This window comes from Drosophila yakuba, chromosome X (assembly GCF_016746365.2).
Source record: "Drosophila yakuba strain Tai18E2 chromosome X, Prin_Dyak_Tai18E2_2.1, whole genome shotgun sequence".
Taxonomy (NCBI): domain Eukaryota; kingdom Metazoa; phylum Arthropoda; class Insecta; order Diptera; family Drosophilidae; genus Drosophila; species Drosophila yakuba.
In genome coordinates, this window is record NC_052526.2 from 15,131,878 (window position 1) to 15,146,020 (window position 14,143).

At 44.2% G+C, this 14,143-nt stretch overlaps 2 protein-coding genes and 1 long non-coding RNA gene across 3 annotated transcripts; all 3 read left to right on the forward strand.

Moving 5' to 3' along the window:
• Positions 1-1,799: 1,799 nt before the first annotated feature.
• On the forward strand, positions 1,800-4,965 carry LOC120322367. The gene is made up of 2 exons (XR_005562149.2): positions 1,800-2,352; positions 2,705-4,965. It is a non-coding gene; the product is annotated as an uncharacterized LOC120322367 (long non-coding RNA).
• Positions 4,966-7,989: 3,024 nt separating this feature from the next.
• On the forward strand, positions 7,990-10,079 carry LOC6525488 (actin-5C). Its single transcript, XM_002101287.4, has 2 exons — positions 7,990-8,132; positions 8,772-10,079. Exon 2 carries the CDS (start codon positions 8,780-8,782, stop codon positions 9,908-9,910), a length of 1,131 nt encoding a protein of 376 aa, XP_002101323.1. The 5' UTR covers positions 7,990-8,132; positions 8,772-8,779; the 3' UTR covers positions 9,911-10,079.
• Positions 10,080-11,931: 1,852 nt separating this feature from the next.
• LOC6525489 (putative fatty acyl-CoA reductase CG5065) lies at positions 11,932-14,018 on the forward strand. The gene is made up of 7 exons (XM_002101288.4): positions 11,932-12,084; positions 12,166-12,451; positions 12,511-12,747; positions 12,814-13,300; positions 13,368-13,438; positions 13,508-13,633; positions 13,691-14,018. Exons 1-7 carry the CDS (start codon positions 12,030-12,032, stop codon positions 13,911-13,913), a joined length of 1,485 nt encoding a protein of 494 aa, XP_002101324.1. The 5' UTR covers positions 11,932-12,029; the 3' UTR covers positions 13,914-14,018.
• The last annotated feature ends 125 nt before the right edge of the window (positions 14,019-14,143 follow it).

Consider the following 14,143-nt stretch of genomic DNA (forward strand, 5'->3'; position numbering starts at 1 on the left):
AGTGGGCGGGGCTAGGCCTAACTATCTGCTTGGCACGATCTGGGGCCCTAAGTACACCGGGCATTATGCTGAGTGCCCGGATTTGGGGCCTCACGCAATGCTATCCGCTTTGCGCCCGGCTCAATCCGGATTCCGGCGGACTCCTGGGGGCGGGGGCGTTGTATATCTGTCCGGGATCTGGGCGTGGCCGCTCCTAGATGCACACACACGTGTGGCCGTACACACCCGCAGCAGAAAAAGCAAAGCTCACGTGTGCGCTTTTCAATTTGTGTAATTAGAGGTGGAAAGCGGCGCAAAAAAAAAGGCATCTTTATTTGAATACTTTATTGTCGGCAATGTTTTGCATACCCTTTCCAAAGCGCAATTGTCATTAAATGTGCATAACGTTTGAAATTATATGGAAATTTTGAATAATTTTGAGAAGAGTAAAGCCAAACCATCGTAACTCTGCACTTACTGCATTATATGATATGAAACTTGGTATGTGTGTGTATTATAACCTTTCAGGACTTCGTATTAAGTTTGAGGGCTCAAAACCAACGCAGAGTAGGGTATTTTCACTTCGGTCCCCTCTTCATTTTTGATTGTTTTTTTTGGTTTAATTGACGCTGCTCTCACGCACACACATGCAACACCCAGCTGATGGCAGTAGACCGCAACGGGCCAACCCTGCGAGAAAGCAGAAGACAACAGAAAAACTCAGAACCCCAGGAATGGGAATGGGAATCAGAATGGGACTCGGAATGGGAAGTGGGTGTGCGTGGATGTGGATGTGGAAGTGGGCCCACAAACAATAATACATTGCACAGTCGCCATGTGTACACATACATATGTACATACTAATGTACACACATACATGTGTGTTTGCTTGCCACATAAAACCAGCATACACGCATATATAGAAAATTTCATTAAAAACCACTTTTAGGTTTTAGTTTTTGCAACCCACATTCTTTGTTTTCGATTTCGCTAACTGCAGTAGAGACTGGCTTAAAAGCACACTGACCAAAAACCAGTTCCAAATGGCATACGCCTAGTAATTCCATAGACTTCACATAGCAGTGCCCACTGTAAATCCGATCTTTGCTTAGTTACTTCACCATGCAAATATGTTGCTCTAGCCTTATAAATGCAAGACTAAGCCAGAGGTTGTTTTTTTTTTATTTTTGGCCCTGTTTTGGACTGCGCCAAATGAATGTAACAAAATACGCTGGATTTATGCGCATAAAATTATGGATATCGCGCAAAAATGTATCACTAAAATAAACAGAGCTATTTTTGTAGTCTTACAGAACTTAGCCGAAAATCGGCAAGCAAATGATGTTTCAAAAATTCACTTGTAGCTATCAAAATCAGTGGGAACCTAATGCTTAGCATCGCTCTGCAGCATAGAATATATTTCATTCCAGTCTCAGCCTTCTTAATGTCCCGTCTCCACTGCCTCCCCGATTGCCCCATCTCCACTGGCTCTTAGAGTGCCGACTGATTACAAGTTGCTGCCTCCGTAGACCTCGGCACCCACGTGAGACGGCGCGACGTGTGCTTTTCGCTACTTTTTTGCCCACATTTCTTTCATGGCCAGCTTGGAGCAGCTCCAATAGCAGCTTGGCGCTAATCAGATGCGACAACAGCAACAAGAAGCACGAAAACCAGCTGCTGCAGCTGAATACATGCATACATACATATGGCTGTGGATGTACATAAGTATGTACAAAAAAAAAAAGGCAACAAGAAATAAAGTCTCGCCAAAGCTGACGCCGCAATAAACAAGTCAAGAAAGCAACTAAAGAGCCAACGGAGACAGGTGAAGAGATGCGAGGGGGGGGCGGTGAGTCCGTCGTCTTCCAGACTGAGCTATGTGCGTACAGTTGCGCTCACAACGCTAGTGCTCTTCACTCAAGCGTAAATTTGTACATATTCAATAGCAAAACTATGCTGCTTGTAAGGCTATATCAATTTTTACTTGAACTGGAGCGCTGGCACTAGTGGTAGCTATTTGTGTGGCCAGCGCTGTGCGCATGTCTTGCACCTTTCTGTCTGAGAGGCTGGCCTCCCTTGCAATAACACTCAATGGGTGTGTGAGTGCAGTGCAGTGTGTCTGTCTGTCTGTCTGTCTGTCTGGTGGCCCGACCAAATGACTCAATGAAACTTTTTTTCGCCTCTTTTTTTTTTTTTGTTGTTTTCACCCTGCACACAGTCAACTATTTTATTGAGCAATTGCCATGAGACAGAGGACTATAAATAAACCATAATGTGCTACCGAGAACTCACAGTTGAGCCTGCTTACGTTGGTTAACTTGGCCCAAAGACACCTAACTATTTATAGCACACCTCACTTACAATGAGAACTACGTATGTATATCACTTAAAAACTAAAAAAGCGCAAGCAAAGTTCCAAAATGTGGTTTATTTAACGTTCATGTTCAAGAAGCTTGACTGTGGTGGTAAAGTTCAAGCAATTTAACCAGTTCACCGAAAGTTCACTTGCACCATATTTATTAGCAGTAATTCATTTTGAAGAGTGCTATAAATGAAAATGAATATTGTTATAGTACATTGTATTTTTGCTTTAATAATAATAATAGTAATTTAATTAATAATAATACAAATAATAGACACCCACTGAAACTGAGTGGAATGTATGGCGAAAATGAAAATTCCCAATTGAAATTCGAAACAGTTCATATTTTTCGCTTTCCCGCAGCGTCTGCTGCATTTTCCGACTTTTGCAGACAGGTGGGCGTGGTTGCGCCCCCACGACAGGTGCAACAATGTCGGCAATGCAGTGCGATTCCCAATTAACGGACCAATTAGCGCCATGGAATTCGGCGATTTAGCGTTATTACATTAACATAAATTCGTGTCGGCATTTATACCACGGATCATACATACGTACATATGTATATACATACCTGGATTTTCTTATGGAGCGAGAGATGTTTTAATGCTTACAGTGGAGGTCAGAATACTAGCAACTTCATAAGCTGCATGTAGCAACCTCGTTTAAATATAAAGATTTTTACTAAGAATTTAACTCTTATTTTAATAGTTTAATGTGAAGCCCATGGTGATCCGTTTCCTTTTGGTGCTATAATTTTGAGCGTTGCTGTTTTTGAAACCGCTGCTCAGATTTCGAGATTTCTTCAAACGTTTTTTCGCCTTTTTAGCCAAACTAACCGTCCGTGGCCTTGGGTTTCGGGCGCTTAACTCCCCCGACTGCGAACGCACGATCCAAACATACGAACATCCAATACCCCTTTTAGCAACCCCTCCCCCTCCTTCACTTTTTGCAACATGTTTGTGCACGCAAACTAATTAAGACGGGCAATTAATGGCTGTATTTAATTTTTGCCATTTGCGTTGCGATGCCGAAATAGCCAAAAACGACCAAGTGAAAATGTATATATATGTATGTACATACATAGTTGCAACTTGAAGATGGCCAAAAGCGGTTAACTGCAATGCCAGCTGTTATAATGCGAAAAATACAAATACATACATACATATGTATGTATTTAGATATACAAATAAAGCGAAAAAGGGGTGGGGTGGCAACCCTGGCGGTGCGTGCATGAAAAATAATGGAAATGGAAGAAAAACCAAATGAAATGCGAATAATGTACGAAAATTTTCACATTCAATGACCTTGACAATGGCTTTGGCCCAAGTCGCTCAACTTGTTTATTTCATTTACTTCGCTTTACGTGTGTGAGCGTAGAAAACGTGACGAGTTATTTACGTACATACGTACTTTTGGAGAAAGGTCGTTGATCATGGCTAAATGTTGTTGTTGTTGTTGCTGTTGTTTTTTACGCTTAATAGCGGTTTCAAAGTCAACATCAACGCGCTGTTTTTGGCCATTTCAGTATTTCTAGTTTCGATAACCCCTCCCCCCCGCCATCCCTCCGTCGGATTTCAACTCTTTTTCGAACTGTTTCCCTTCAAAAACAGCTTTATTTTTTCTTGAATTCAGTGGCGCAAGGTTAATAGTGCCGAAAACCAAAGCCATTGGCCCGGGGAAATTTCTGCGAGTTTTTTCGTCGCCTTGCCAAAAAAAAAAAACAAACGATCGAGCAACGAACTTGAGAAAAGCAAATAGAGCCAAAAAAAAATAGTTAGGATTGCGTTTCAAAAAGCAAATAGAATAGATAGAAGCAATAGGAAAATTAATATGCATAAATGACTTTTCCCATGAATGGAATCAACTCTGAATCAACCACTTTGCAGATGCATCTATTTCTCATTTCCAGTGTCACATCATTTTTCCAGATCTCGCTGCTTGGCTATGTGGCCCACAAACCAAGACGCGTTTTATGGCCATTAAAGCTGGCTGATGGACGACAAACACCACCAAATACATAATGAATATGTGCATTCGAGAAAGAGGCGATAAAAGAAGCGTCTTCGGGCGAAGAAAGAGACTGAGAAGGAGAACGAGGACGAGAACGAGAAGGAGAACAAGAAGGAGAACGAGAACGAGTTGATCTAGTAGCTCTCCACAATCGAATGCCAACTGACCAACTGGCCATATTCGGAGCAATTTGAAGCCAATTTCCATCGCTTGGCGATCGCTCCATTCTTGGCTATATGTTTTTCACCGTTAGCCGGGGTCATTTCCAAAGACTCGTCTGCAAGATAAGATTGTGTCACTCGCTGTCTCTCTTCTTTTGCCGCAGACAGCCAAGAAAGAGAAGCAGAAGAAGACTGAGGAATTTCGCGATGACGTCGGCGAGTATTTTGAACAATAAGCATAATTTGTATTCATTCGAATTCCAGTTAGGGGAATTTTCTACAAAAACATCTTATCTATAGATAATTTTGACGGAAAATTTTGTGAGCGTGATAAAGAAGTGGAATTAAATCTTTAAAATATGATAAGGAACTGGAATTCAATTGCATACATATTTGGCATGGATTCCCCGAGAATAAATGCATTGTAATAAATGAAATCGATTGTAAAATAAATTCCTGGAATATATTATTGCTATTCATCATTTATCAATGATATCATCATTTAAGGATGCGTTTTTGGTCAAACTCGAATATCGGCGTTATTCGCCGAACCCAGTGCATGTGCAATTGTTGTTTTTCGCAATTTTGGGACTGTCCGCTTGGATTTCAGTTTCTTGGCTTAATCGAAAAGCAAAATAAAGCCAAAAAAGCGAGATGGCAATACCAAATGCGGCAAAACGGATGGGGATGGAGAGGGCAAAGAGGGAAGGGAAGGGGGGCGGAAGGATGGGCGGGGCGGGGCGTGGCGGGGGCTGTGGCTGGGCGCGACGTCACCGACGTTGGAGCCACTCCTTCGACCATGTGTGCGTGTGTGTATTCGTGTCTCGCCACTCGCATGCGTGTGTGTGTGTGCGTTTGTTGTTTTCTTTTTATGCTGCGCTCTCTCTAGCGCCATCTCGCTCACGCCCTCGCATGCTAAACGCACCGCATGTTGTCGTTTCCTTTTATGCGTCATTTTGGCTCGAAATAGGCAATTATTTAAACAAAGATTAGTCAACAAAAAAGCGCAAATAAATAAGTCTACAATATGGTTACTTATTGCCATGTGTGTGCAGCCAACGATAACAACAAAAGCAACAACACAGGCGGCGGCTTTCCCTCTTTCACTTTTTTGTTTGCAAGCCTCGCGCGAGCGAGATGGCACGACCGGCAAACTGAAATCACGCTAAAAAAAACCAGGAATTTTTGGGAAAAATATCAACGCGCCTGATACGAATGCATTTGCCGTAACAATTGCGATATTTAATATTGTTTATGCCGTAGCTTAAGTTGAAAACACAAACAAAACAAATAAAACAAAAAATTTGGAAGAGAACCAAGAATCGGGCGCTTATCATTAACGGCAACAACAACAAATGCTCACTGAGTCACAGCACAGCCTCTGGAAAAGTGCCGCAAACCAGAGAGAGAGAAAAAGACGGGAGAGCAGCTTAGACCGCACATGTGTGTGTGTGTTGAGTGAGGCGTCTCTCTCGCCATCTCTGTTGCGCAAACGCATAGACTGCACTGAAAAAATCGACTACCTTTTATTTATGAATAAATATTTGCACTGTTACTATTACAAACTATTAAGAAACTACTTACCTTAAAAGTCGCATACTTAAATATGCAAATTATGCTACGAAAATGATGAATTTGAACCAAAACGCTGATATTTAGGATCAGCATCCATGCGCTAATGTTTATTGCTGTGTACGTCTTTCTCTCGTCTGGCAGCTGTTTCGCCGTTATTGTTAAAACCGGCTTTAGCGGTGTGTTTTTCAACGACTAGCGAATGCCCTTCTAGAATATGTGCAACAGCTTGAAGTAGAGTGTGTTGCACCAAATGCTTATGTTCTTTATAAAAATCATTTTTTGATGTTTGCTGGAAAAACCAATTTGAAGGGCTTGGGTGCAGATAGCAATGTCTTATTGGAACTCAATGTCCTTAGAAAATAGCTTGCTCAATCAGTAAACGTAAACTAGTATGAATAATACTGTAATGTTATAATATCGCCGTACATTACTAATAAACTTACTACATTCATATGTCTGTACTTATGAATGTTTTGGCATACAATGAGTAGTTGGGCAAAAAATTTGTAAAAGCACCGTGACCATCACAGCAAAAAGATAACGAGCCAAAGTATCGAATATGAGTAACCCCCAAACTGAATCACATGCCGCAACTGATAGGACTCATGGAAGTAGTACACTATACATGGCGATATACAAGGCACACACACACATACACGCGCACACCCAGTTGCACTTGGGCAGAGGAAATTCTCCGAAAATGAAAACCGAATCGGCGAACAATTCATACCCATATATGGTAAAAGTTTTGAACGCGACTTGAGAGCGGAGAGCGCTGCCTCTGATAAGGTTTTAGCGCTAAGCGGGCTTTATAAAACGGGCGGCGGGACCAGTTTTCATATCACTACCGTTTGAGTTCTTGTGCTGTGTGGATACTCCTCCTGACACAAAGCCGCTCCATCAGCCAGCAGTCGTCTAATCCAGAGACACCAAACCGAAAGACTTAATTTATATTTATTTAATTAATTTTAAAAAAACACACCAAATGTAAGTAGCTCCTCCAGCCAACCAAACCCCCTACCCATCACCAAGAAAAATAAGAACTATCATCGAGAAAAGCCGCGGAAAATGTGTGATTTTTTTTGTAAACAAAACATTTTTTTATGTGCCAGTGCTGAAGTGATCTAAAAAATGCTAGCCACGAGCTAAAGAGTTATTGTATTAACCAAAACTCCAAAAAATACCCAAGTTTGGCCCCAAATTCTCGAATCAAAATCAAAACGTTTCGAATGCCAAGAGGTCCGAAGTCATCAAAATTAACAGAACCAGGGTTTCAAATACCATAACTCAAGAATCAGGATTACAACAGCAGATTTCAAGGAAATTACAAAAACCAAAAAAATCAATTCAAAAGTTAGGATCTAATAAGTGATAAAAACCAAGATCGCTTATGTGGGCGTGTCACGATTTCACCCAAAGATATGCCAAATTTTGAATTTGCAAATCAATTCGCCAACACTTTCTTTTTTTCCCACGCTCCAAGACGCCAGGCCATCCATATATGTATGGAATATGCATATTATAATGTATAAAACTAGATCAGGTTCTTGGAAATAGTGACGTAGGCAGCCGTTTCGGCTTAAGCTGAAAATTTTGCCGGTTTTTCAAAGTTGTAGTTGCAAAAATGGAGAAAACCTTCGACCATTCGTACATATACACACATGCACGCGCATAAATGGCGAGAGAAAGAGAGTGTGTGTGTGTGAGAGAGCGAAAGCCAGACGACGATTTGCTTTTCGCCTCGAAACATGACCATATATGGTCACAAAAGTTGGTCGCCGCAACTCAACACACCAGCGCTCTCTTTCGCACCCATGGCGACCATGGCGCAGAGCGAGCGAGATGGCGAGAGGGAGCGACGCCTACGGCGACGCCGACGCAGGCAGCGATCGAAAAACGCAGTTAACTGGCATTCGACATTCACCAGCCACTTCCAGTCGGTTCATTCCAGTCATTCCTCTCAAACCGTGCGGTCGCTCAGCTCAGCTCGCCACTTGAGTTTACAGTAGTTTTCACGCCTTGAATTTGTTAAATCGAACAAAAAGGTAAAGTTTAACTGGCTTCCGAAAGTTTCGCGACTTATAATTGTTAGCTTGTTTGGAGTGCATTTAGTATCTTTTTTTTTATTTTTATGTTCCCTATTGATTCGGAGTCCAATTTCAAGTTTAGGCAGCCGCCATTTTAAGGGCGCATACACACGCTACAAAAGCTGTGCTCTCTTTGGCGGCTTTCCTTTGCACCGGCATTCGTTAAGTGTCGTCCAGAAGTTTCTCCCTTTTCGGCATTTTCGTATTGCGGTTTTATTTTTTCGGGGTGGGGCTGCCATTCCTCTCTTTTCTGTAACGGTTTTTCAATTACTTTTTTTTAAATTTGATTGCAATTTAAAATTAGTTTTTAAGTGAAAAAGTATTTACATATGTAGGAAAAAAAAATATTTTTTTTTTGTTTTATGAACAAATTTGCCTTTCTAAATCAATTAACCCAAGATTAAAATTTGTTACTAAATAAATTGCAGTGTTTCCCACTCGTAAAACATGTTAGTTAGTTTTTTATAACGATTGTACTTTGGTAGATCAGAGAATTTCAAGAAAACCATACAAATTCTCTGGTTTTTGGCCCTCATTGATCGCTATGGCAAAAGTAAATCACGAACTAATGGCAAACTCGCATTCTTTCCATTGCAGCTTACAAAATGTGTGACGAAGAAGTTGCTGCTCTGGTTGTCGACAACGGCTCTGGCATGTGCAAGGCCGGATTCGCCGGAGACGATGCGCCCCGCGCCGTCTTCCCATCGATTGTGGGACGTCCCCGTCACCAGGGTGTGATGGTCGGCATGGGCCAGAAGGACTCGTACGTGGGTGATGAGGCTCAGAGCAAGCGTGGTATCCTCACCCTGAAGTACCCCATTGAGCACGGTATCGTGACCAACTGGGACGATATGGAGAAGATCTGGCACCACACCTTCTACAATGAGCTGCGTGTGGCCCCTGAGGAGCACCCCGTGCTGCTGACCGAGGCCCCGCTGAACCCCAAGGCCAACCGTGAGAAGATGACACAGATCATGTTCGAGACCTTCAACACACCCGCCATGTATGTGGCCATCCAGGCCGTGCTCTCCCTGTACGCTTCCGGTCGTACCACCGGTATCGTGCTGGACTCTGGCGATGGTGTCTCCCACACCGTGCCCATCTACGAGGGTTATGCCCTGCCCCATGCCATCCTGCGTCTGGATCTGGCTGGTCGCGATTTGACCGACTACCTGATGAAGATCCTGACCGAGCGCGGTTACTCTTTCACCACCACCGCTGAGCGTGAAATCGTCCGTGACATCAAGGAGAAGCTGTGCTACGTTGCCCTGGACTTCGAGCAGGAGATGGCCACCGCTGCCAGCAGCTCCTCGTTGGAGAAGTCCTACGAGCTTCCCGACGGACAGGTCATCACCATCGGCAACGAGCGTTTCCGTTGCCCTGAGGCCCTGTTCCAGCCCTCGTTCTTGGGAATGGAGGCTTGCGGCATCCACGAGACCACCTACAACTCCATCATGAAGTGCGATGTGGATATCCGTAAGGATCTGTATGCCAACACCGTGCTGTCTGGTGGCACCACCATGTACCCTGGCATCGCCGACCGTATGCAGAAGGAGATCACCGCCTTGGCCCCGTCGACCATGAAGATCAAGATCATTGCCCCACCAGAGCGCAAGTACTCTGTCTGGATCGGTGGCTCCATCCTGGCTTCGCTGTCCACCTTCCAGCAGATGTGGATCTCCAAGCAGGAGTACGACGAGTCCGGCCCCTCCATTGTGCACCGCAAGTGCTTCTAAGAAGGTTCGCTTGTCTTGGCAGGAGGATCGTCAGGAGGATGAGAAGGCGGATCAGGATAAGGATCGTGATTCTGCTGGAGGAGGAGAAGTCGAGGAAGCAGCAGCGAAAGTGCAAGTGCGAGTGGTGGAAGTTTGGAGTGCAGCACAACAAGATCAACAACAACACCAACTACAAGATGAAAAGAGCGGAACCACCTGCACACCATCATCATTATCATCATCGTTTTGGGCGCGTGTTGTGTGGTTCCAGCGTATTAATTTAATTAATTTATTCCACTTGAGATATGATATGATATACTATGTATTTTTTGTTTTTTTTTTTATTTGTAAACCTTTAATATAACAAGAACTACAAAAAATGAAAATAAGCGAAAAAGCATATTCTGCCATTCCACACACACACCAACAACACCCAACACACGCACACCCACAAGCTCACACACACACTCGCGGCATGACAAGGACATCAAGATAAAGAAGAACTTGAAAAAGATATTCCCCAAAGCGTAAAAAGAACACACACACATTGCAAAACACAAACAACACACTAGCGTTTTGTACAATTCGTCAGCAACCTTATGTATTATTTTTTAATTATGATGTAATTATAAACAAAGTGAAACAAAAATATGAAAACAAAAAGGAAAATCAAAGCTGTCTTCTCTTTCCCCCGCTCACCTTCTCTCGCTCTCTGCTGCTCTCCTCGCCCTCTCCTCTCTTACATCTCTGTCTGTCTATCTCTCTCCTACTTTTTTGCCGGCCGGCAAAATCACCCACAAACACACACTCACACTTGGCTGCAGTTTCGCGTGCGATATTCACACACATTCAAGCATACAAGCAAACATGTATTTTTTTTGATTTGTACACTTTTCTAATTGCATGCGTATCGATTGATAAGTTTACGCCTGAAAATGTTAATTAAAATGTGAAAATGCAACTGAAAAACTGATGAAATGAAACAACAACAACAAGCGAACAATTTGGTACATGTGTATTGTATAACTACCGTTACTGCAACGGTTGTCTGTGGAAAAGGGATAGGAAGAAGAGGAGGAGGAGGGCAAGAGGTCGACGAACTGAGGCTGCGAAGATCGGCGGCTATCTCGCTCACACGCATGCACGCATGCGGGCTAATGATGCGATTAAAGTGCCGTTTTAAATGGCCAAGATCCAAATAAAAGTCGAGATAATAAGGCGAACACGCTAACACAAATCGCTGGCATAGTTTCATCCATCAGTTTGGCCAAAAGAAGCGGCTGCAAGCGCCGTTTATCCGGTTTTTCCCAAACATTTTCCATTCATGCGGCCACTATCTTTCTCTCACTCGCACGTGCAATGCAGTGCACCGGAAAAAAGGTGTTGCGATTTGGGATTCATGAATTTACTTAATTCACTTGACAAATATATATGTTCAGATAAAATTATTTTTTTAAATGTTTCTAATATTTAGATATTAGTACGACTTCGATTTTATTTCTGCCAGTGTAATTATGGGCTCTGCTTGATTTGGCGCTCGGGTGCTACGGTAAAAGTTATCTTATTGTGCTTTCTCCTTTGATTCTCGAGGTTCAACGGTTCCGTTTTTGTTGATCTCGTTCTTCTTCTTCTTGCGTTTCTAGCTGTTCTCCATTGTTTTTGTTCGCAACGGATTTAGTAGCACCTTGAGCGTTCAAATATATGTATGTATGTACATACATACATATGTAGATAGTGGCTCTTTTCGATATTCGAATACCCGAAAATTCAAATAATCAGTACGCCTAATTAAAAGCAATCCGAATTTAGAGAATACCACTACAAATAATGGAATAATTAGAATATAATAGTATTATAGGGTTTATATTGGGCATATTTGTTGTATCTATGTGGATATGATATGATATGTATGTTGGCTGCGCCCCACTTTCTACAGGGTATCGCACTCAACGCTTACATAGTGTGAGCCTCCTAACAACTGAATATTCAGCGATGTGATCCCTTTTGGCGAAAAGGTCAACGGCGTGATTGGCCGGATTTCAATATTCCCGCCGTGAGTCCGCCGTACTTCGCACAGAACCACTTGGAGCTGCGACACGTGCGGATTGATATACGGATATCGAACGAAAACCAAAACACCATGACCATACCGGAAGCTTTCCAGGATCAGGAAATATTCGTGACGGGCGCCTCCGGTGGGTATATACATATGACTTGCCTTTTGCCAACCCAAAAGATGTTGCTATATTTGGAATAATCTTGATATCTTTGCGCAGGATTCGTGGGCAAGGCTCTGATCGAGAAGCTGCTGCGCTCGTGTCCCAAACTGGGCCGCATCTATGTGCTGATGCGACCCAAAAAGGGCCACACCATTGAGGAGCGCCTGCAGCAGCAGTGGGAAACGAGGCTGTACGAACGGCTGCGACGGGAGCAGCCCGATGCCCGCTCCAAACTGGTGGCCATTGCCGGCGACGTGGAGCAACTTGGCCTGGGCATTGCCAAGGCGGATCTGGAGCGGCTGCGCAATGTCAACATTGTCTACCACTCGGCGGCCAGTGTGCGGTGCGTATATTGTCCAGGATGTGCAATATATATACATCATTGATACATTATGTTTGTAGCTTCGATGATGCCCTGAGCACGGCCATACTACTGAACACGCGTGGCACCCATGAGCTGGTCAAGCTGGCCCTGGAGTGGCCCCAACTGAAGGCCTTTGTCCACGTGTCCACCACCTACTCGAATCCGAGTGTACTGGAGGTGGAGGAGCGCGTCTATCCGCCGCTGGCCGACTGGCGGACCACTATCAAATTGGCGGAGACCTACGATGCGCAGATCCTGGACATCTTCAATCTCAAGTGAGTAGTGTCGAATTCAACTGGAATCCAACATGGTAACATGGTAACATGGTATATACCCTGCAGATATGGTAACTTTCAGCCGAATACGTACACCTTTACCAAAAGCTTGGCCGAGCAGGTGGTCAATGAGTACAGGGACAGACTGCCCATCTTCATCTTCCGGCCATCGATAGTGGTGTCCACAATTGAGGAGCCCATGCCCGGCTGGGCGGACAACTTCAATGGGCCCACCGGTCTCCTGGTGGCCTGCGGCGTGGGCATACTGCGCTCCCAGAACTGTGATCCCAATATTGTGGCCGATTTTGTGCCCGCCGATATTGTGGCCCGTACGCTGATCACATCGGTGTACAAGTTCATGGGTGAATCGAAATCGCGGACCAAGGACAGCGAACTGTATGTGGTCAACTGCGCGACGGCGAATATATCACCGATCACCATGGGCGAGGTGATCGAGATCGGTAAGACGTTCATTCGCAAGAATCCCTTCGAGAAGACTCTCTGGCTGCCCGGCGGCGGGATGACCACCTGTCCGGTTCTTCACTTTGTGCGCGTGAGTTTGGGCATTAGTATGGCATAAGACGGATACGCATTTAACCTGACCCTGATTTAACTTTCAGTTCTGCACCATGCACCTGCTCATGGCCATCGTGGTGGACACTTTGCTGCGTCTCTATAATGAGAAGCCCTTGTAAGTTGCGCAAAAGTTGCGGATTTTGGGGGGAAAGTTTTAATGTATACGTGTTTATGCCTTCTTCAGCCTGATGAAGCTGCAACGCCGCATTTTCGCCGCCTTCAGTGCGCTGCAGGTGTTCGCGATGACCGAGTGGCACTTTCAGAACAACAATTTCCGGGCACTGCACGATGTCGTTCCGGCCAACGAAGTGTGAGTAGTTACCTTTGAGCTGCCATAGCTAGCTATTGATCTATCGTTTGATTTCAGCTCCACGTTTGGCTTCATGCAGCACGCCAATATCAATTACACGGAGTTCTTCCAGCACGGCATTCGCGGCGCCAAGGAGTTCCTCTTGAAGGAGAGTCCCGAGAGCAGCAGTGCCGCCCGATTCCGCGTGAAGATCTTCTACGTGCTGGACTTTCTGTGCCGTGGCATCGTCTATAGCTTTCTGTTGCGCCTGATATTCCGATTTCTAGTGCGTCTGTGGTAGTATAACAAACTATACTCCAGCCATTGGTTAATTCTGTTTTTTGCATTTAATTGTTACGCACTCACATGCTTTTATAGTTCGAATTAAAATCAGAATAATTATACAGTTGTTAGTATTATTTTTAAATATCCCGCCAAACTGTCACGCTGTCGATGTGGCAGCACTGGCGACACGCCACCTGCCGGCTCGAATGGCAGCCCCCCTTCAGTTAGGTGGCAGCACACGCAGGG